Raw genomic sequence first — 25,759 nt, forward strand, 5'->3', positions numbered from 1 at the left:
TTTATTTAGATTTTATCGTAAATCAGTTACCGATATTATTAGAAGAGGTTCCACTTAATATACGTGAACAAATGTGGTTTCTACATGACGGTGCTCCTGCGCACCACAACGAATTTATACGTGGTGAACTTAATGATCAGTTTGGTGAAAGATGGATCGGACGGGATGGACCGGTAAGGTGGCCCTCAAGGTCACCAGATTTCAATAAAATCATTTTTTTGGGGTTACGTTAAGAACGAAGTATATAAAATACCTCCAACAACAAGGTATGATATGAAAAATAGAATCCGAATTGCATTTCAAAATATTTCTTTACAAATGCTTAGTAATGTAAGCAACTCTTTCAATGACCGCTTTCAAGAAGTATGCATAGATGTTTTGGGAGGTCATTTTGAACACCTTACTTAAGTAAGATAGGTTAAAATTACTAATTAATGCCAAACTGTCAGTTTCTGACAAATCAATCATGGCCAACTCACGATAATTATTGGTAAACGTTAAAATATCTACCAAATTAATACTTTGATGGAAAAATAAAAATATCTAGAAAACTGATAACTTTAGGTATAGGGAGTACTTCATAAAATTTGAAGCACGATATTAGTACTTTTCGATAGTGATATAGGGTGTTCTATTTAACATTACCAAGAAAATAATGTACTTGCATTTTGACTTACCCTGTATTTGATTTAACGAATATTATAAAAACGATTATGTTTTATAATTTTTAAGAATTATTAAAAAACTATGATTGCAATAGATCAATGTTCCTATACTCCTTTTTAATTATACAGGGAGTTAAACTTGATACGATTTTCAGGTAATATTGGTTATAACTTTTTAAATACCCGGTATAACATAATAAAACTTTACATTGTTGTGATGTGGAAGTGAATCAGATTTCAAATTTAAAATAAAATACAGGGTGTTCCATTTAAAAGACATAAGTTTGGTCTGCCACCATCTTATGGAACACCCTGTAAGATTGTAACTAATTTTAAAATGTGGAGTTTAAAGCTGCCTACAATTTTTGTCCATAACTTTTTTTTGTAATTTTTACTATGACAGATCCACTGAGCTTCCTCACACTAATCAATCACCCTGTATATGTAAAACAATTTTCATAAAAAAATATTGAAAATTAAACGATTTATGCGCCATCTACTGACACCGTGAAAATAAAAACATAGCTCCACTGCTGCAGTGATTGGGACTAATAGAGACCCTGAAACATAAAATTTCCAAGATATTATTGAAACATAAGTTATTTTCAATAGTAATACCACTAGTGATTCAATTTTCGCGATAAGTCTGTCGATTTACTTCTAAACGAAACTGAAGCGGTGTTTTCTTTAAGCAACTCAGTTGAGTTTAGAAATAAAAGACAGACTTATAAGATAAATTAAATCACGAGTGGTATTTTATTAGACTATTTCACGAACAAAGTGATAGGTCAAAAATTCAGTAGAATGAGAGGAAGGAATTTAATAATAATACATTTGATCTAGGTAACCCAAATCTACCCATTTTTTGAATAATTCACAATTAGTCATAATCATGAAATATTTATTATAACTATAAATAATTTGTTATAATTATTTTTTACCTATAACAATAAATAATTTGTACACGAAAAAAATACATTATTTTCGACTATAATTATTATAAACGGTGCAATTGTAAAAATTTTGAATAGTATGACCGTTATTAGGTGGATACAATGTATTGTTGCTATTATTACTTGATGTACTTGGAGTATTCCTAAAAGTATTCACTATGTTCTGATGATGTTCGGCACTATGATGTAAATTCGGTTTCATCGAGTTCGAACTTCCATGTCCAGTAATTTTCATAGCTTGTTGCTCACTAACGCCAGATTGTAGTAACTGACTAACTGCAGTGGCACGATAAGAGTGATTCGTTATTTTCACTTTTTTAGTGTCTAATCCTATCTTTTCTGCAGACATTTTTGTCCATTTGGATATTGTATTAATACCAATAGGACAATTCTTGTACCAATTACTATTATTATATTTATTCCACTTGCCATTCACAGTCAGAAAAAGTCTATCATTGGTAATAGTTTCCCTTTTCGATATAAGTTTCCGGTATAATCTCACAGGACACATTTCAGGATTCTTCAAATTTTGAGTAAGCCATTTATTATCTGCACAGTTTTTATCACCACCTTGGCGGGTTTTGGAGAATATCGGGTTATATGCAATTCTGTTTGTTAAACAGCCTTTGTTGTTAGTCTCTTCCTTGAAAAAATGTAACATGGAAAAACTTGCTTCGTTACCTCTCCAAGCTAATTCTACGGCAGCTATATGAAAAAACTTCTTTTGGGTCCCTCTGGCGTGTCTTCGTCCCAATGTAAGCACATATTTTTATATTCATCCGAAGTCATAGCGACAGAACTCATTTTCCTTTTATCGGGTACAGTTTGCAACAATTTTCTCTTACTATCACGAGCCGCTCTCGCTTCCTTGAAGGTTATATCTTTGAAGGGATCAATATGTCTCTGATACTCACAGAAATATTTTTCTTGTGCCAATTTTGCAGTAGTGTTCCATATGGTTTTAATAACACTCTCCTTGTAATCACTACCATCAATTTTTCGCATGTTGAAGGCCCAGTCTTTTAGAATGAATGCTAGTCTTTCGTTGTTATTTTCTGCATCTAATTTGTAGTTGCGATCCAGGCAGAACATCATAAATTGTCTCCATATATAAGATTTAGATTTTCTTGTGTTACTCATATATTTTCTTCCATGTTTTGGTTTATAACTTCGTTTGAAGTACTACCGAAACGACTCATTTTGACGTATACAGCTACAATAATTTTTTTGGCAAACGTCAAACTTTGCTTTGCGATCGGTATCCATGGTTACGTCGTTGAAAACACGAAGCTGATAGACCAATCAGAATTGAAAGACAGTTGGGTGCTTTCGCGATAACACAAGCTGTCTTATGGTTTGTAATTGGTCAGATTATGTGAAAATTTTAAGATGAATGAAATAGTCTATACCATCAACTAGGAGTTTTTTGATCGGATAAAAAAATGTCAATTTGGCGGTTTTTGAAACTGAAAATGTTTTAGCTATCCGCTGTGAGCTCGTACGTAGAGGGGATATTTATAAATTCGTGAGCGCCAGTCGTGACAAGTCTGTAAACGTTTACCGGAAATTTGACATAAATGTCAAAGTGATTAATTTAAAATTAAAATCAAAAACATTAATTATAAAAAATATTAGTTGATCAAAGCTGTGGTATATATTTTTACCTTAAATATACTTATGTTTTAAATACTGAATTTGCGTTTTTTAATGTTCTGTAATATGTAATTATAAATTAATCTTGGCGCCATCTACATGATAATTGTGAAAGTATCCGAAGTAAGAAATTAATATTTTCATCAATAGAACGTCAAAATGATTAGCAAAATCTTAAAAAAATATATCACAATTTAATTACTTTTTAGCGTTGTAAATATTAAACGATAACAATTAAATAATAAATTTAAAAATTACCGGTGAAAGTTGAATTAGTAACCGCTATGAGCGACACCAGCGAAGCTCAGAGCGTATATTTAAAAAAAAATTTCAACACTTTTTCAACACGTCATTTTTCCAAATTTTAATATTTTTCAAAAATCCTAGTTGATGGTATAGGAAATAATTTATATTTCAATAAGAACTTTGAAATTTTATGCTTCAGGATCTCTATTAGTCCCAATCACTGCAGCAGTGGAGCTATGTTTTTATTTTCACGGTGCCAGTCGATGACGCATAAATAATTTAATTTTCAATATTTTTTAATGAAAATATTTTTTGTTTTACATGTACTTCTTTTTATAGTAAATGCTCATGCAAATTTTTAAAACAAAAAAATACACTTTCTTCAAATAAACTTTTTTATCCGATGCCTAGATTTTGTGTCATTTTGGAACTACTAAAATTTTTTATTTCATTAGTAGTTCCAAAATGACACAAAATCTAGGCATCGGATAAAAAAGTTTATTTGAAGAAAGTGTATTTTTTTGTTCTTCTTAATGGCGGTACAGGCTCGTTTTTTAATATTGTATTAAATTACAGAGTAATTTCCACATATTAATATATTTTTCAAATTGGGCTCTGTACCGCCATTCTTTATTATATTACGAATACGTGTGCCAAATATCTCGAAAAAATATTCAAAATTACAGCCGCAATCTTAGAACGCGTTTTCGCTACCTGTTGATCGCTACTGTTTCCTCTTAAGCTTATTTGCCTTAAGCTATCTTTATTAGAATCTATGAAAATTGATAAATTAAAAAATACAGATATAATTCTGAATGACCAACTTGAGTCAAACAGCTCCCCACTCCTCAACCTATTCAGTTAGAGACTTTAAAGTGCAGATACACAGTAAAATATATCACTCGAGAAAGGCACATTAACTTATACATATGGCATGAAATACCTACCTCGGATGACTTGGCTGTTCATAGATATCCAATTGGAAGTACTGATTATTCTCGATAAAGCATCTGCGTCTTTTGTAGATCGTGAAATGAGTTTTGTCCTTTTGTGTCAATAAATTGATGTAGTCACGATGAGCTATCTGCGTTTTCACCTCGATAACTTGTCCCCCAGGATGATTTTGTCTGCGCACAGTGTGAATGTAACTGTAGTGACCTAAAATAGAAGCTCATACTTTAAAACTCTTGCAGACATGTTTATACCCATCAAATTAGGTGTAAATTTATATAATCTTATATAACGGGCGTTTTAAGACGTACAGAACTTTAAAGTTGGCAACATGATTTTCAGTGAAATCTACTTTGAGCTGCCATGTCATTTATGTTTAGGTTGGTCTGCTATTTCATTTCGTGATTAGGGAAAAACGAATACAAGAAAAAATCAAACTAGAGTCCTTAGAATTTGAAGAAGTAACACTGTGAGTAACAATAGGCCAAACCAGAGAAAGAATGCCAGAAATAAAAAACATACTGGTAGCGAATAAGTTTATTTTGCAAATAAAGAATTACTTAAAAGCAAAATACTGACTAATAAAACTAAGATGGACATTTATAACATCTTAATTAGACCAATATTATTATATGCAGCAGAAATAATTACAATGACTATAAGAGATAAAGAAGACTTAAGAATGGTGGAAAAAAATCATGAGAACCATACCGGGACCAATCAAAACAGATCAAAATGAATATAAAAGCAGAGATGAACATTAATAAAATTAAAAAGTAGAGAATATAATAGAGAACTAGATGGCTAGGTCATATCTGACGAGCAGGAGATGAAGCAGTGACATACGCGATAATAGAATGAAATCCAGGAGGAAAAAAGAAAAGTGGAAGGCCAAGATCAAAGGGACTAGAAGACCTGCGTGTGAGTTTTAAAGTTCTATACATTTTAAAAAGTTCTATACGTCTTTGGGACTAAATATAAATGTTCAAAAGAACAAATATATAGTCCGTTCGCTATAACTTTTCCCATGCGGTACGATTCATTTTCAATCAAATTAAGTCAAAATAGAAAGTAAAACGTACGCCGATGTGGCTAGTATATAGTATACAGTATACAAAATGTATAGAGTGATGAGCTTGCTAATAACCGGCAAAATAGCGCAAAAGATGGAAAACGTATTAAGTTGTGAGATAAAAAGAAATGAAACTAGTCGAGCTGGGAAATTTAGCGATATTAACCTAAAAATTTACATTATATTGATTGTTTCCCACCTTTAGACGTATCGGACGAGTTTAGCAACTGCCACTGTCACAGTGACAGTTTTAGTTGACATACTCCTCTGATATGTATAAAGGTGGGAAACAATCAATATAATGTGAATTTATTTGTTAATATCGCTAAATTTCCCAGCTTTCCTAGTTTCATTTCTTTTTATCTCACAACTTAATACGGTTTCCATCTTTTGTGCTATTTTGCCGGTTATTAGCGCGCTCATCACTGTATACACATCGACGTTTGTTTCAATTTATGTTTTGACGTAATTTGATTGAAAATGAATCGTACCGCATGGGAAAAGTTATAGCGGACGGACTATGTGTATTGCACCAGATCAAGCAACCCGACACCTACAAGAATAATAATTGACGACCTAGAACTGGAAGGTGTCGACACCTTCATATACTTATGCTCGCTGCTAACTAAAGATAACAATGTCAGTGAAGAAATTAAAAGAAGAATAGTGCTCGCCAAAAAGTGTGAGGCTACCTGGCTTAAGAAGACAGATGGATTCAAAAATACCTAGAAAAATTAAACTGTCTACAAAACACTAATAAGACCAGTGGTAACATATGGTTCAGAAACTTGGTCACTACACAGAATGATTAAGAACTGCTCAAACGTTTTGAGCAAAAAATCCTAAGAAGAGTATATATTGAGGGATAAAAGAGCAAGGTTTGTGGCGCAGGCGTTACAACTTTGAGTTGTATAGAAGTTTTGGAGAACCTGACGTAAAATTCATTAAAGTACCACGCCTTAGATGGATAGGACATGTAATAAGGCCAGAGGAAGATGCCATAGTCAGAAAAGTTGTTGACCGAAGAGGGCCGATGGGACAACGAGCAAAATGAAGACCGAGACTTAGGTACCAAGATAACTTAGAGAATGATTTAAAATCTTTTGAAATTAGAGCATTGAGAAGAATTGCCAGAGACAGGGGCGAATTGAGGATTGATCTGAAGAAGGCTTTGGCTCATATAGAGCTGTAACGCCACTGATGATGATACATCTTAAAAAACCCCGGTTAGTACTAAACAGTTTTATCAAAAAGCATATGGTTGTCAGTTTTTCGGCCTGCCTACGTGCTAAAGCGTCAAATACGTGGGCTATAGATGTAGTTATTGTTCTGTGTAAGAACTAGCTATTATGGAAGATTTTAGTTGACACTTACCACACAGTAGTAGACTAAACAATGACAAAGGCAAGTTCAGAACTGGTATCGTTATAGGTTTTATGAGCTGAGTAAGCTCCGAAAAACTTATTTAATTTGTTAAAAATAATTTATCATATCCTTCATATCACTCAACTCACAGTGGCGATACTCTTGAACAGTTGAACGATGCTCTGTTTACGCCTATATATTTCAGTTCCTAACTAGGTCAGCTGTCATTTTCGCTGTCGTTTTAGCTGTTAGCTGTCGTTAGCTAAAAGTGGTACTTATATGTGTAGGGGCGAATTGTTAGTGTGATGAGGAAGTTAAAAGAAAATACCTGATCACACGCAGTTCCTCATATATTTGTATCAACAATAAAAATAATCATTTGACATTTCTAACAAGTTATATATTGGAAGATATACGATAACATAAAAAACATTTTTTTACCAATGACTAAAGTGAGCGGCTTTTCAAAGGAGGACGCTAGACAATCAATAAAGATAACAAGATTGAGTTAATCTTCAAAGACCATGTACATCCTCTTTAGTAGCAGGAATCAACCAATCCTATAATTAACCCCAGTCAAAATTTTGTCAAACGGGTTACTACATGGTCAATCGTGCTTGACACAACCTTCTCAGCAAAACAATTAAATCATCTAGAGCCTCCTTAATTCTAGATCGGAAAGAATATGATTGGCCTAACAAGTATATAGAAAATATAAGCAACTATAACACATCTTTAGTTGATATTTATTTTTTTTGGTTTATATATTCAGTTTTGTTTTATTTTGTCAATATAATCTCTACAAATGCAACCAAAAGTTCCGAAACTAATGTTTGTTCGTTTATGTACTAAGAAATACATAGAAACACAAAAGAATACGATTACATAAAAAAATTAAACATGCCAGAGTATGTTGAGAAATTGACAGAATTGACAAATAATATCAGATATGCGGACGATAGTCGTATTTGCCAGTAGTATCGATGAACTTCAGCATCTTATGGACAGGGTACAAAGTGGTACAAAGAGCGAGTGAAGAAAGAGGACTTAAACCTCAACATAAATGGATGCTGGTTAGCAAAACTCAAAAACCTGCCAGACAATTGAAAATGGAAAACCAATTGATTCAACACATTGACTGGTATACAATCCGTCTAATTTACTTACCGTTGTACGTCATTATTTACGTTAGAGATCTAAGTTGACATTGTTGCCCAATTACAAAAAATTCTTGAATTCATTTTAAATCAAATACATCACATAATTTTTGCGGAAGTGGATTATACAGCAAAACAAATTAATATGCAATGAAAATAAATAAAAACTTTAGAAATAGAAAACAAGAATTAAGTTGTAATCTAACGTTAAAGTACATAATAAAAACAGTAAATATAAAGAAACAAATACTTATATGGTTCTTTTCATGAGATTTTTCAGTGCGTCACAGTTTTTCGATTTCTCTCTAACGCATTAAATTGTATGTGACAGAAAAAAACGCACGTCGCTGATTACATTTCGCCGGTGACATTTATAACATTTAATCTAGTTGTCAATAGATGGCGCTAATAATATAATATTAAATAATATTATCTTATTCTATACAAAAAAATTTAATCTGTACAATTTATAAGACTATACAAATCAAAGAAAATACCATTTTATAAATGCAATAAACACAATTGATTTGTTTTTATACCAAATTGCAAATAAAATGTGATAACTGTCAGATTTAACTAAAATGTCATGTTAGAATAAATGTCATAAATGTGTATTTATCACGGACTTTTTTTCTATCATTTGTGACGCACTGAAAAATGCTCATGAAAAGAACCATAGTAAAGAATAAAAACAAATATGAAGTGTCATCACCGCAACTGTCAAATAAATGTTAAATTTATGCCAAAATATCACCTTCCTTCGATTACAGTTACAGTGTGTTCCGAACAAATGTGCTTCATAAAACTTCATAAAAACGCTTTATAATCCATTTATACAAATTAAATGAAAAATATTATTGTGTATTTCTTTAAGTTAACATTAATAGACATATTTAAAGATTATTTCTACGCGTACGTAATAAAATATGTCTAGTGACTCGGCAAATGCCAGTGTACTCGGCAAAATGATTCTAAAAAAGAACACACCTACCGCCTAAATATTTCGTGTTGATATCATGTGACGTCACGGGCTATGACGTGGATGATGTGCAACGGTAAGTATATTAGACGGAGTATATATACCTTGGAACGGTCGTCGACACGAAATGGGATCAAACAACTGAAATACGATCAACCTGAGAAATATATTCATCCATTGCGACACATTTCTCCCACTAAAAATACGGCTGCTAAAATGCTATGTATTTCCAGTCTTGCTGTATGGCGCAGAGGCCTGAACAATAACGGAAACATTAATGAGGAAGCTGGAGGCATTCGAAATGTGGGTGTAATGGCGTATCCTCAAAATATCCTGGACAAATCATACCACCAACGTAGAGGTATTACGTCGAATAAGAAAACAAAAAGAAATCTCTTTCACAATTAAGAAACGAAAACTTGAAGAGCTCGGTCATATTATGAGACATGATAAATATCGCATACTTCAACTGATAATACAGGATAAAATATAGAGCAAATGCGGACTCGGGGGAAGAAGACACTCATGGCTTCAAAACTTACGCCAACGGTTTAGACTAATATCGATTGAGTTATTCAGAAACGCCGCAAACAAAATTAAAATTGCTGTCACGATAGCCAACGTCCGCAACGGACAAGGCAGATGATGAAGAAAAAGAAGAAGTATGTCAAACTCGACTTATACTAGATTTACATAGAAGATGCAGTCGAAATAAACAAACCAAGACGTTAAATGCTACTAGGAGCACTCCCGAATCATAATTTACAATGTATAAACTTTGGAAATCATGATTTTGATTTACAATGTATGTATATACATTGTAAATAATGATTCGGGAGTGCTCCTAGTAGCATTTAACGTGTCTTGGTTTGTTTATTGCTACTGTATCTTGATTGTAAATTTAGTATAGGTACGTCGGTACGTATCTTCGCCTTTATTGGTTAAAATTTGACACAGAACGTAATATCTTATATGACAATTGGCGTAGAATGTGACATCTTATGTGACATTTTATGCAGAACGTGACATTTATGTGAAACGTAACATTTTGAATACTTTCTTAGGTAGGTTTTGGGACATGTTTTCATTTCAAAAACATATTCTTTTATGTTAGAGCAGTGGATTATAAAAATACTGATATTAAAAAATGCGACTTTTACTTAGATACGATTTAAATATCTATTTGATACCAACCAAAGACGGTGTTCTTTGGACATAATATACTTAAACGATATATCATAAATATCTTGCTTTACATAATTTGCTTCTCTCACCTTTCTGGCCTCTCTTCCTCAATCTAACTTGATTAGGCGAATTAGATTGTAGATAGTTATGCACAACTTCGAAGTCCTGAAATGGAGGAAAGAGCAGGTCGTCCGGTAAAGGTCCCTCGACCAAAAACTTGTGTTTTCTTGAGTTTTTCAGTAATCTGTCGCCGGTATCCAAGCCGATTTTATGGCACACTGATACGATCATCCTTCTGATTTTTCCCTCGAAGTCCGTGGAGTTGTCGATGACGTCGAAGTACGGGTGGCCAACCCAGGCAGCGGCTGCTTTGGTATCAAGTTCTCTGGCTAGTTCCACGCCTTCTGAGCGACAGTTGTGATCCTAAAACAATAGAAGGTTTATATTACGTACTGCACCCATACTCTGGGCTAATTAGCAAAATACAAGGAACAGTTATTTACCAGCAATTTTATTGCTGGAATCAAATTTTATGATTGTATATATTAATAATATAGGTATGCAGAGTCCGCAGATAGTGTGCTACTTTTTTTATAAACAAAATGGCGCCCGAAAATCGTGTTTTTTTTCAATTTTTGCTCTGTAACTCCAAAGATTTTAACTTTACACCAAAAACACCCAAATAAAAATTCACCGTAATTAAATTCTGCATAGAGACGTGTTTTTCCCGATTTACTTCGACGAAAATTTTCCCCGGAAAATGACGGTTTCTCCAACACAATCTTTAATTTTCAACTAAAATTTTAGATAAGTAATTGTTTATCAATAATTAAATAACTTGGTAGCATAAAAGCTCTTTTTGCATAGATTATAATTCCAGAAGCCGATGAAAATTGAATGAACAGTTTAGCAATAATTGAACTATTAATTAAAAAATTTACGGCCGCTATAATAACCACAATAATTATGATACATAAGAATAACTATGATTTTTGTATAAAAAGACACTGTACCTATCTGATGTACTTTACAGAATTGAAATTGGACTATTTAAGCGGCCTCAGGAATATTTTAAAATTATAAACAATTTTTTGGCTTATAAACAAACAGAATATCTCGGGAAATATTAAATTGAATTAAATCACGAAAACGACATTGGAAAAAAAGCGGCAGGACGCTTCTTTTAAAAGAAAAAACGTTTAATTGTGATGAGTGATTCCTGAGATACAACCGGTCAAAGTTGACCGGCATTTACGGCAAAGATATAAACAATAGGAGGCTAATTTTCGAACCATCACCTTTTTATTTTTATCCTCTCTCTTCACACAAATTTTTATTTCTTTAAAATAATTATAACATATTATATTATTATAATAAAAACTATCGATATTACGAGTGAAAATTGCCAAAAATAGCAAAATTCCAATCAAAAATTAGGTTGGAGAAAATGTAATCTCAAAGTTCAAAATCGGTATACGTTAAAAAAATTCATTTTCTCGGCTTCCTATGGAGCAATTTTCTTCATTCATTTTTTGTTCCCAAGTAACTCGAGTGGAGCCATCTAACTAACGCATTATTAAATAACGTTTTGTTATAATAAATTTATTTATTGTACCAAAATTTTTAATTTGTTTAAATAAATACCTATTGTTTAAATAATTATACAGCCTTCAAATGAGAATATTTGTTTTTTTAACGTTAAAAGGTACACTTGTAGTAAGTTTATCTAAAAAAAAGTCTACAACTGGAAAAAATATGTAGATTTCTTTTCTTATAAATAAATTAATCTATTATAATAAAAGTTTATTAGATGGCTCTACTCGAGTTACTTGGGAACAAAAAAAGAATGAAGAAAATTGCTCAATAGGAAGCCGAGAAAATGAATTTTTTTAATGTATACCGATTTTGAACTTTGAGATTACCTTTTCTCCAACCTAATTTTTGATTGGAATTTTGCTATTTTTGGCAATTTTCACTCGTAATACCGATAGTTTTTATTGTAAATATATATGCTATATAATATAATTATTTTAAAGATACAAAAATTGGTGTGAAGAGAGGATAAAAATAAAAAGGTGATTATTGGTAATTATGGAAAAAATTATTGGTACATACTAGAAAAGGTAATTATGATCATATTGTTTATATCTTTGCCGTAAATACCGGTCAACTTTGACTGGTTGTATCTCAGGAACCACTCATCACAATTAAACGTTATTTCTTTTAAAAGAAGCGTCCTGCAGATTTTTTTTTTTCAATACCGGTTTCGTGATTTAATTTAATTTAATATTTCCCGAAATATTCTATTTGTTTATAAGCCAAAAAATTGTTTATAATTTTAAAATATTCCCGAGGCCGCTTAATTAGTCCAATTTCAATTCTGTAAAGTATTGTTTATATATATATTTATATATATATAAATAATCAGATAGGTTCAGTGTCTTTTTATACAAAAATCATAGTTATTGTTATGTATCATAATTATTGTGGTTATTATAGCGACCGTAAATTTTTAATTAATAATTCAATTGTTGCTAAACTGTCCATTCAATTTCCATCGGCTTCTGGAATTATAATCTATGCAAAAAGAGCTTTTATGCTACCAAGTTATTTAATTATTGATAAACAATTACTTATCTAAAATTTTAGTTGAAAATTAAAGATTTTGTTTGAAAAACTGGCATTTTCCGGGGAAAATTTTCGTCGAAGTAAATCGGGAAAAACACGTCTCTATGCAGAATTTAATTACGGTGAATTTTTATTTGGGTGTTTTTGGTGTAAAGTTAAAATCTTTGGAGTTATAGAGCAAAAATTGAAAAAACACGATTTCACTTTGGTCTTATTTCGGGTCCATGTATTTTTCTTTCTATCAGTTAGCTTGATACCCAGCATCTGCCTTTCCATTGCCCTTTGATTCTTGGCCTTCTTTTCAATATTTTCCTTTGTGAAGGTCTGTGCTCCATATGTAAGTACTAATAGAACACATTGATTATATACTTTTGTGCGGAGGTATTGGGCATATTTCTGGTTTTTCAGGATATAGCTCATCTTTCCAAATGTCAGCCATGCTAGTCTTATTCTCCTTCTTATCTTTGCTGTCTGATTCTTTGTACTCAGTTTCATTATTTGCCCTTGACTTTCTGTATTGTACTTGTTCCTATTTGCATGGTTTCGTTATCCTCTTCTACGTTTGTCATATATTTAGCAAAATATAAATATATTGCAAGATACAAAGATATTATCTGGATCCTCTCTCTCTCTTTAATGGAAGTTGACATTGTATGCTAACTGTTGTTTTCCTTGATATGACTATAGCTCACACTCGTATAGTATTGTCATCAGCTTCCCTATTTTTTCATGCAGTGTTGTCAGGTTCTGTTAAATAAGTCTTTCCCGGGTGGCTTGTATACAGAGCACATAGTAAGAATTTTTACATTGTTGAGTTCAGACGTTAACTTGTTCTTGTGCAGTCTTCTTCTTTACGTGACGTTTATCTCCGCGACGGAGATTGGCAATCATCATTGCTATTCTGATCTTATATGATGGTGCTACTCTGAATAGTTCGATTGATGTGCATCCGTACCATTCCCTCGAGTTACGCAACCATGAGACTCTTCTCCTTCCTACACTTCTCTTGCCCTGGATTTTCCCTTGTATAATTAATTGAAGTATGGTGCATCTTTCATTACGCATAACATGCCCCAGGTATTGCAGTTTTCGTGTCTTGATGGTTTCCAATATTTCCGTTCTTTTGTTGACTCTTCTCATGACTTCGTTGTTTGTTATATGCTCGGTCCATGGTATCTTCAGGATTCTTCTATACACCAACAGTTCAAATGTTTCCAACTTTTTAGCAGTCGACGCGTTAAGTTTTCATGCTTCTATCCCGTAAAGCAGAGTCAAGAAAATATAACACCTTTCCAGCCTAACTCATCAAGTTTAATTTCAGTTTATTTGCACAAAGTAGCAACTATCTTGTTCATTAGCTTTTGGAGGTCTTGGAGGTTGTCCGCTATTATGATAGTATCGTCTGCATATCCAATGTTGTTAATTGGCATTCCATTGACCTTTATTCCTGCCGTTTCTCCCTCGAGAGCTCTTTTCATAATTTCTTCAGAGTATGCATTGAATAGTAGTGGTGACAATACACACCCCCTGTCGCACTCCTATTTTAATTTTGAACTCTTCTCATGTGTGCTCGTTAATCCGTATGTGTTCCTGCTGTTTATAATATAGATTTGTTATAATTCGAAGGTCATTGTAATGTATTTGTTTTGCTCTCAGCAATTCATCATTGCATATGCTTTCCTGACGAGAACAAAAGAGTTCGAAATGGTCCATAGAAAGATGGTAATGATCTCTGAATTGAAATTAAGTATAATGCCTTTTATCTACCCACGGTTTTACTCACGTATCGAGTACGAGGAAGCAGATTTGTTGATATTTACCTCGGTGAATTGATATGTTGTGGAGTGCAACTATGTAGACTCCCCATGTCTCTACATTCATCACCCTTTTCCTTGCAATTTTTAGAAGGATGGGGAATAGGTATAAGAGAGAATCTGCTTCCGAACCAAGAAATCCAAAGATTTTATTATTTTTAAACATTTATTTGTTTAAAGATGAAGTCTTTTGGGTTTCGACAGTTTATTAACATAATTATTTATAGGGAGAATATTAGTACTTACATATGGAGCACAGACCTTCACAAAGGAAAATATGGAAAAGATGGCCAAGAATCAAAGGGCAATGGAAAGGCAGATGCTGGGTATCAAGCTAACTGATAGAAAGAAAAATACATGGACCCGAAATAAGACCAAAGTGAAAGATACAGTGCGTCCATAAAGTAACGCATAAATTCATTAACAGCTAAATAAACAACACTATGAGAAATTTCCGAAACAAGTTGATTTTTATTTTGAAATTACGATTTTTTGACATATACAATATACTAGTTATGTCATCCGTCTAGGCGTGATGACGTAATCGATGATTTTCTTAAATGAGAATAGGTGTCATGTGATAGCTCATTTGAAAGGGTATTCAATTCTCTATTCAGTAATATAAATATTAACATAATTATTTATAGGGAGCTTGCAAAAATAATTTTTTTAAACTAAATTAATTTACACAAAAAGAAGAATGTATGTAATTTATTTAATCATAAATACATTTTACTACTGTCAGAAAACAGAAAAAAAAAATTATTTGGAAAATAAACATTGATTTTCGCTTAAGTGACATGTTCAAACTGCCAAGAGTAGGTGGGTGGCAGCTTTAACATTGAATTTAAGCTAAAAGCAATATTTATTTGTCAAATAAACATTTTTTCCTATTTTTTACAACAGCAAAACGTATTTTGAATTAAATAAATTACATACATTCTTCTTTTTGTCTCAATTAACCCTCGTAAGGTGGTGCTTAGATTCTTACGTAAACAACGGTGCGGGGTGCATTTGCACCCATCTGTATATCCATTTTTTTATATGTGAATGTCGGGGAAATTGATTTGAAAGATAATTAGGACTTGTTTATTATACCAAAAACATAAATTTACAAACAAAGTACTCATTTCTCCTTTAAAAAAAAATTATTATCATTGCAAGACAAATACATGAAATTTTTCGCATGGTGAGCAACACAAAGTTTTTACACACAATACAGTTATGCGGGGACTTTCGGTCTTTTTTCTCTGACATAAGTAATAACACCGACCTTGTCCCGTAGCTCTATTAGCTCCAGGTGGAACATAAGAACCGTCGAATTCAGGATATGAAATTTTCATCATTTGCACCCTACAGTCAGTTTTTCAAAAAAAGCACGTAAACGCAGAGTTTTAAATGCTATAATGGGTGGAATGCGTTTAGAATTGCATTTAATGCGAATAAAAAAATGGACAAAAATAAAAAAAAATTATTAAAAACGATAGGTGAGAAAAACAAGATCTGGGGTGCACCTGCACCCCGCACCGCCTTACGAGGATTAATTTAATAAAAAAAAAATTTTTTTTGACACCCTGTATAAATAATTATATTAATGTTTATATTACTGAATATAGAATTTAGTACCCTTTCAAATGAGCTATCACTTGACCCCTTTTCTCAAAAAATTCAATTTCGTCATCACGCCCAGATGGATGACCTCACTAGTATGATATGTACGTCAAAAAGTCGTAATTTAAAAGTAAAAATCGACCTGTTTCGGTAATTTCTAAAACTGTTGTTTATTTAGCTAATAATGGATTAATGCGTTACTTTATGGACGCACTGTATAAACAAAAACAAACATGTAGCAACTCTCAAATGGAAATTTGCAGGATACACCAGCAGACAAAGAAACGAAAGATGGAATGAAGCGATAACTCACTGGAGACCTTGGGACTACAAAAGAGGAAGGGGTAGACCACATATGAGATGGTCGTCACCTGAAAAGATACGCAGGGACCAGATGGGACAGCATTAGCACTGAACCGAGAAGAGTGGAAAAATAAGGGGGAGGCCTACGTTTTTTTCTTAGAATTACTTTTTCCATCGAATTACATGTAGTCTTGTCGCCAGGGGGGGTACAACGGCCTTCTTAATTCAGATGGACTTACCCAAGTTTTTTTATGTATTTTGGCCCGTAGAATACGAATTTTTTGGGTAACAGTTGATCCGGATGTCGATAAGATTGTTATAAACAAAGAAGTTGAGGAATTACATGACAGCGATTTCTCGCAAAACAAAACATTTTTTTGTATTTTTTGGGTCATTCTAACCAAAAAATGTTCCTACAAGTTTTTTCGTAGGATGCATAGTTTTCGAGATAAACCCGGCTGAACTTTCAAAAAATCGAAAAATTGCAATTTTTGAACCCGAATAACCTTTGAATAAAAAATAAAATAGCAATTCTGCTTACCAGCTTTAAAAGTTTGAGTCAAATTATATGTGTTTTGAATATTTGCATTGCTACAAATTTATTTTTTGATTGTTAAAAAAAGCTATAAACACATAGTGTTTCCCGTGCCTAATACATGCGTTTTAATGCATGCTACGTAGAAATAGCCCCGCTTGCACTCTCATCTCCTCTACCTACTCGTTTGATTTTAAATGAGAAATCATTGAAAACATCACTCAAGCACTAGGTGTTTATAGCTTTGTTTTAACAATAAAATAATAAATTTTTAGCAATACAAATAATTAAAACCGATATAATTTGACTTGAACTTTCAAATGCGGTAAGCAAAATTGCTATTTTATTTTTTAATCAAAAGTTATTCGGGTTCAAAAATTGCTATTTTTCGATTTTTTGAAAGTTCAACCCCGCTTATCTCGAAAACTATGCATCCTACGAAAAAAATTGTAGGAACATTTTTTTGTTAGAATGGCCCAAAAAATACAAAAAAATGTTTTGTTTTGCGAGAAATCGCTGTTATGTGATTCCTCAACTTCTTGGTTTATAACAATCTTATCGACATCCGGATCAACTGTTACCCAAAAAATTCGTGTTCTACAAGTCAAAATACATAAAAAAACTTGGGTAAGTTCATCTGAATACAGGAGGCCGTTGTACCCCCCCTGGCGACAGGACTAATGGTTAAAATGTAATAAAAAATTCCCACCCTCGAGATGGGGTGGCAACCACCCCCAAGGTTTTAGCGTATGATAGCGGCATGATATATAAAATGATCCTTGGACTATTCCCTACCTTCTGTGAAAATTTCAAGTAAATCCATGCTGGACGAAAAAATTGTGAGCCAAAATTCTTCATTTCCTCAATCGACTATTGGGGCCGACCGACCGGCTCTGTACCGTCATACAAATGACCGACTATAATAACTTTTATTTATATTTAATTTAGAATATGTGTACTGATTTTCAGCCTTAGTAAATGGATTTAATTAGCTTCGTAGGAAAGCAACTTTGATACCCTCTCAGTAACCCCTGTTCTACGTTTCGCTTGACCGACCGCAGTATGTTTCTCTACACACTCACAGTAATCAACTGTGAAAAATCTAGCTTTAATAAATTCAAAGAAATTTTTCAGCGCTGCCTCTCCGTCTATTATGAAAAATAACAAGCCCCTGGTGTTGCATATAGAGCAAATCAAGAAGTTTGGACGAAAAACGTTACATTGAGTTTAGAAATTACTTCTCGTTTTATGTATTGAGAAAAGACGAAAAATTCATTGTGGTTTTAGGCCAGAGAGATCTTGTACATATTGAAACTCATATCCAACACATCGAAGACGGGTATTAAAGACGCCAAATATCCATCTGGGGCAGTATTTGTAAATAAAGATATAACAGCAAGAAACACCAACAGACGACTGGAAGTTGAGTGTACTGTGTCCTCTACACAAAAAGGGAGACATGATGATGTGTGATAATTATAGAGGCATCACTATACTCAACTTAGCATATAAAGTGTTGTCCATCGTATTGTACAAAAGACTCCTCCCCTACACCGAGCATATAGTGGGAGGATATCAGTGAAGTTTCCGGCCTAATAAATCAACAACGGACCAGATATTCACATTGAGATAGATCCTTGAAAAACCCTAGAGTTCGGCGTCGACACCCACCACATATTCGTGGAGTTGAAAGCCGCATACGACTTAATTAATAGAGGTAAACTTCTACTTGCTATGGTAGAATTTCAAATAACGCTTCATCTTGTCCAATTAACTGAACTTACACTCACATAAGCAGAGAGCATGGTAAAAATCCAAAACGGTTTTTCAAGAACCTTCCATTGCAAAAAGGGACTAAGATGGACTATCATATCTCTTATTTAACCTGGCATTAGAAAAAATAATTCGAGAGTGCCAAATTAATACGAATGGTACTATCTTTAACAAATCAGTAGTTAGGCTTTCTGATAAACTACAGATAACAATGTCAATGAAGAAATTAAAAGAAAAATAGTGCTCGCCAAAAAGTGTGGCACCATGGCTTAAGAAGACAGATGGCCTCAAAAATACCTAGAAAAATTAAATTGACCCTCTACAAAACCCTAATAAGACCAGTGCTAAAACATGGTTCAGAAACTTGGTTCATCATCATCAACCCGTACGCGTCCACTGCTGGACATAGGTCTCCCTCAGCTCTTTCCATCTTTCTCTGTTTTGTGCGGCTTGCATCCAGTTGCCGACAATACGTTTCAGATCGTCAGCCCATCTGGTTGGTGGTCGTCCTCTGCTCCGTAGTGCTTCTTCTCGTGGCCTCCACTCGACAATACGTTTTGTCCATCGGTTGTCTGACAATCTGGCGACGTGTCCTGCCCAATTCCACTTGAGCGATGCGATTCTTTCGACGGCGTCCGATGTTTTTGTTCTACGACGTATTTCTTCGTTTGGGATTCGGTTCCTCAGGGAGACACCCAACATCTGGCGCTCCATAGCCCTTTGAGTTATGCGAATCTTGTTCACTACCTTTTTTGTGAGTGTTAATGTTTCCGCTCCATAAGTGAGTACAGGCAATACACACTGGTCAAAGATTTTCCTTTTCAGGCATATGGGTAAGTCCGATTTAAATACATAGCTCAGTTTACCAAACGCTGCCCAGGCTAATCCTATGCGACGTGGGAGCTCGCACGTCTGGTTATCTCTTCCCAATCGAATTTCATGTCCCAAGTACTTATAAGATGCAGTCTGCTCAATATTCATTCCATCAAGAACAATATTACGATTTAGCACCAGATTAGTCATTATTTGCGTCTTGTTGATGTTAATCTTTAGTCCGACCTCTAAGGAAGCGTGATATAACTTGTTCAACATTATTATTGCATCATCCATACGATCGGCTATAAGGACGATGTCATCTGCGAATCTCAAATGACTGAGCTTCTCTCCATTTATGTTGATACCATATTCGTTCAGATCTGCCTTCTTAAAACTGTGTTCTAAAAGGGTTGTGAACAGCTTTGGTGAGATGGTGTCTCCTTGCCGTACTCCTCGCTGTATACAGAATTTATTTGTTTGTTGATCAGATAGTCTTACGCTAGCCGTTGCGTTGTGGTAGATATATTTTATCATGTTAGTATAGCGATAATCTATTCGGCATTCTGTCAATGCTTTTAACATTTTCTGCTGGTTTATGGTATCGAACGCTTTCTCGTAGTCCACGAATATCAGTGCCAATGGTTTGTTGTATTCCGCAGACTTCTCGATCAAGTTTTTTATTACCAGTAAGTGGTCGTTAGTGCTGTATCCGGATCTGAAGCCAGCTTGTTCTCTAGGCTGATAGAAGTCTAACTTAGCCTCCAGTCTCTTTTTGATAATTTTTGTGAAAAGTTTATATACGTGTGATAGCAGACTGATAGGACGGTAGTTTTTTAGATCTGTTATGTCACCTTTTTTGTGCAATAAAACAATGACTGCATTGTTCCATTGAGAAGGCGTTTTTCCTTGGTAAATGCATTCGGTGAAAAGTTTGGCCAAAACCTGGATAATTTTATTTCCACCTTGTTTGATTGCCTCGATCACTACTCCGTCATCGCCAGGGGATTTATTATTTTTCATTTCTGAAAGTGTCTTTTTAACTTCGTATGGTGTTACTTCTGGCATTAATTCTGATCCCTGGTTTGTGATTTTGGACAGGAGCTGATCTTGCCTTGCGTTGGTGCTCTCATACATTTCGCGATAAAACGATTCGACAACCTTAAGGATTTCAGCTCTATCCGTAGCAATGCTGTTGTCTTTATTTCTTATTCTGTACATATTTTTGTTGCCAATGTTATTCGTATTTCGCCGCAAAAGTTTTAAACTTTTGTTTTCTTGAATTATTTGAGTTATTTCTCTTGTATTGTTTTCTCTTATGTCTTTTCGGATTGACCGGTGGATATCTTTATTTAATTTCTTCAGTGTTGTGTAGTTGGAGTCGTATTTTTCCGTCAGTTGTCTTCTTTTACTTATTAACTCTTTGGTATTTTGGCTTAATTTTTCTTTATGGGTCACGACCGTCGGGCAGCACTCCCTTTCGGTTTCTTTAAGTGCCTCCGTTATGAGATTATTTGCTAGTTCGATGTCTTCTATTTCGTTTTCTAAGTCTTGTATACGTCTGGTTAGTATATCTTCATAGAGGTCGTTGTTTTCTGGGGGAATCCATTTCTTCTTTCGTGTTTTGAAGATCATCTTTGTTCTTTCCAAGTTGACATTTAATTGTATCCTTGCTCGGATTAATCTGTGGTCGCTTCCTATCGAAAATTTGTTAAGTACTTCAATATCTTTAATTATTTCTTTTCTGTTCGTTATGATAAAATCTATCTCATTTTTGACACTGCCATCTGGGCTTATCCATGTCCATTTACGAGGCTTTTTATCGAAAAAAGAGTTCATCACGGATAAATTTTCCTGGTGTAAGAAGTTAAGCAGCCTTTGCCCTCGTTCATTTCTTTCGCCGTAGCCATACTTGCCCATTGCTACTTCTGCATCATCTTGTTTAAAGCCCATTTTCGCGTTAAAGTCGCCCATAACTATTGTGTAGTATGCTGGTGTAGTATGTAATGCTGTTTGTAGGTCGTCATAAAATATTTCAGTTTCTTCATCCGAGTGGCTAGTCGTTGGAGCATATGTCTGGATTATCTTAAGGTTATATCCTGCATTTAGTTTGAAGATGAGGTACACAATCCTGGGACTTATGCTGTTAATTTTAGTTATATTTTGGGCGTGCTTTCTATGTATAATGAATCCTACTCCACCATTTGAAGTGTCTTCTTCTCCTCTAAAATGAAATAAGTGCCCCGATTTAAGGGTAATTTGAGCTTCTCCTCTTCGTCTGATTTCACTGAGGCCGATGATGTCCCATTTTATTGTTTTCAGTTCTTCCTCCAGTTCCATCATCTTCTGGTCCGATATAAGAGTTCTAACATTATATGAGGTGATATGCATTTGTCGTTCTTTGTGGTAGCCTGATCTTTTCCGGGGATTCATACAGCCAGTTTCCGAAACGTTATTCAAATCTCCGATCATCTAATCGGCTGTCAGATTTGATCAACTGTTAACCTGTGATGGGTTTCTCAAACGCCAATTATTGTAAAATTGCATGATCATAGATCATGTAATCGATGATCTGACATACGATTTGGTAGCGATACTGTCACAATTGGCTGTTATCCTTCAAAATTTCAATTATATTAACCTCTAAATCCAAACTTGTATCTTTAAATTCTAAAGGTGCATTCTCTCTTACGTACTGTCACTTTTGTTTGGAGCAAGAATTGAACGAGAGCATTTTAAAAATGAGGCTAGGTAATGTGACGAGAGTTAGAGATATAAAACAGTTTATTTATGATCTATAATATTTTATAATCGTATTTTTATTTTTGGTCTATATATTTACTTTTATATTTATTTTTAATTTATTTACCGTTGTTTTATTGTCTTCAAAGTTAGCTGCTATAATTTCTCACACGTTTTCCCTCTTATTTACATCGCATAATCATTATGTTCTGCATTTTAGAGCTCTGGCCTCTCAAAAAATAGCTCTATGAGTCTAGCATCCTTGTTATCTTACATTTTTAAAAGAAAAAAAATATAAATTATATAATCAAATATAAAAAATGTACGAGATATCCATGTTCTGCAAGTTAAATAAATATTTTAAATTATTTCTTCCATAAAAAAATCTTATTTTTATTGAATAATATCATTTATATATGTGTTATTTGACAATTTTTTCCCGGTATTTTTTAATTACAGTAATTAAAAAACTAAAAAAAACTCTTAACAGTCCGTTAATCGACGGATAGTCGCAGATTAGGTAACAGTCCATTTTTACCGCCGTTTGACAAGCGAAACTGGTTAATCGACCTTTCGGAGACTCAAAACACTCATGATCGGCTGTTAACTAACGATTAATCTTTTGTCAGGTGATCGACTGTTGTTAAAACCAGTTTGGTTGACGTTTCTGACGCATTTAATCTATTGTTAATCGTCGATTACATAATTTTTGAGATGATCATCCTTTCGGAAACCGGGCGTTAGCACCCTCTGCTCCAACCCTTTTCCATCCGCTACCTTGGCTGGGGGTGTTGGAGCCGCCGGAGACTGAGGGCCGTTCAGTAGTTTCGTCTTTCATGGAAATTTGCCTTTGGGGTTTTAGCCATTAAAACGCTACGCTTGGCTAGTGCGTGTTGGCGAGTTGGTTAGGATGTGGAAGGAGGAAATGGTGGAGATGGGAATGCTTTGGGTTTGGACATGGTTTCCCCGGTAAAGGGATGTTGGGGAAATCCATGAGCTCGCGTAGGGCAGGTGTGCTATTCCTGAAGTAGATCTATTCCCTACCGGGATCGCAGAGAAGTATCTACCCGCTACCGCTTGGTAGAAACTTGGTTACTTACACAGGATTATCAAGAACTGCTCAAACGTTTTGAGCAAAAAATCCTAAGAGTATATATGGAGGGATAAAAGAACAAGGCTTGTAGCGCAGGCGTTACAACTTTGAGTTGTATAGAAGTTTTGGAGAACCTGACGTTGTAAAATTCATTAAGGTAGCACGCCTTAGATGGATAGGGCATGTAATCAGGCGAGAGGAAAATGCCATTAGTCAGAAAAGTTTTTGACCGAAGAGAGCCGATAGGACAACGAGCAAGAGGAAGACCGAGACTTAGGTATCAAGATAACTTGGAGAATCATTTAAAATCTCTTGGAATTAAAGTATGGAGAAGAGTTGCCAGAGACAGGGGCGAATGGAGAATTGTTCTGAAGAAAGCTTTGGCTCATAGAGCTGTAAAACGACTGATGATGATGATGTAGAAAAGAAACACTTACCTCTGTGGAATAAAATTCTTCCGCACCCTTCGCTGCTGTTACCATGTGTATTATTTGGTTATATCTGTTATCCCTTAATTCTACATTATTCCAGGCGTTACCTCTCATGATAGTCTCCCATGTTTCTTTGGCAACAACTAAAAAAATATATATTATAAAAAAGAACAACGTTTTTTTCAAGATGTAATAAGGACTCGTATATCTTGAGTAAACATAATAAAAAACGACACGTGTCACTTGGGGTGATTGTACGTCTGTTTATTACTGAATTGTTAATATTTTTTGTTTTTACTAACATTTGTAACATCAGATATGCAGAAGACACTGCCATAAGGACAGAGAGTCTAGAAGACCTTCAAACCCTGTTGAACGCTATAAAGAACGAATGGGGCTTAACAATCAACGTAAAGAAAACAAAATGGAGGGAGGTCTGAAAAATTAATATCAAAGACTCAGTACTTATTAGATAATAAAATCCTGGAAAGGATGGAATACTTTAGCTGGGTAGCTGGATTGACTGTAGGGTGGAAAGTGACAAGGAAATTTTAACCAAATAGAACTTGCACGAAAAAACTTTAATAACTAGCGTTCTGTATTGTGCAGTAGAAGTTTGTCATTAACCACACGTTTGAGAATAATGAGGTGCTACGTCTGGTCTGCTTTGTTTTATGGATGTGAAACTTGGACAACAAAAATAAAAAATCTTAGAAGCGTTCGAGTTGTGGTGTTACCGTCGCATTGGGAATACTTAAGCCACAATAAGTTAAGTTTATTTTAATGTTTACATTTCCACTTCGAAGATCGTTCTCAAAATACAAAAAACGTTTTTGTAAAACATCAACAAATTTGAAAAAAAACATTGTTATCCAATGTGCTACATTAATTTTAAAGACAGGTTTATTTAACCGAAGTATACAAAACAAAAATAAGTATGAAATAATTTAGTTGTCACAAGGTTTTTTCTATACCTATTAGTCAAGTTTCTCAACTGTTCACCTTGTACTTGGCAAATAATAGTTAATAAGACCAAAATAAAAATATTTTCTAGATCAAATATTTTTAAAGGTCATGACTAACATTTATAATAATAAAGACTGAGACGGATTTGGAACAAATGATCACCTACAGAGCATTAAAACGGTTATAGAAAAGGCTGGCTTTTGCAGATTTCCATTAAGCCTTTGACACGGTAGAATTTGACAAAATCCTGGAAGCACTACAAGCATACCGCATTGACTACCGATAACCGATAAAGGTTAATTTACAATACATACAAGAACGCAACTATGTCGATGAAGCTACATAAAAACACGGATCATAACCCAATTGCCAGAGGAGTCCGACAGGGCGATACCTTATTCACATAAACTGTTTACGGCAGTACTAGAATATGCTTGTAAAAAAACTTAACTGGGAAGAGAGAGGCATTGACGGTAGAAGATTAACAAATTTGAAATTAGCAGACGACATAGTTTTGTTCTTTGACAACCTCAACGAGATATGTACAATGCTACATGAACTTCAGCTAGTGTGTGCCAGTGTGGGTCTTAAAATAAACATCTCCAAAATAAAATGGATGACAAACCTAGTACCTAGCGGAAATATCAATATAAGTAAATATCAAATATCAATATAAGACAAAGAAGTAGAGCTGGTGGAAAAATACATATACCTTGGACACGAAATAAAGATCACAAGAGCCAAACAAACATGCGCACTACGAAGAAGAATAATCCTAGCATGGCCAGCCTATGGAAAACCCAATACCAATTTCTTTAAAACGT

General features: G+C 34.1%; 1 protein-coding gene across 2 annotated transcripts in view; it reads right to left on the reverse strand.

The window, feature by feature from the left end:
• Positions 1 to 25,759, reverse strand: part of LOC114328131 (TRPL translocation defect protein 14) — a 220,050-nt gene that overhangs the window by 29,232 nt on the left and 165,059 nt on the right. For both annotated transcript variants that reach the window (XM_028276908.2, XM_028276909.2), the window contains 3 exons: positions 23,976 to 24,112; positions 10,316 to 10,649; positions 4,465 to 4,675 (listed from right to left, as the gene is read on the reverse strand). In XM_028276908.2, the coding sequence (XP_028132709.1) occupies positions 4,465 to 4,675; positions 10,316 to 10,649; positions 23,976 to 24,112 (682 nt within the window). The remainder of the gene's footprint in view (positions 1 to 4,464; positions 4,676 to 10,315; positions 10,650 to 23,975; positions 24,113 to 25,759) is intronic.

This window comes from Diabrotica virgifera, chromosome 4 (genome assembly GCF_917563875.1).
Source record: "Diabrotica virgifera virgifera chromosome 4, PGI_DIABVI_V3a".
NCBI lineage: Eukaryota > Metazoa > Arthropoda > Insecta > Coleoptera > Chrysomelidae > Diabrotica > Diabrotica virgifera.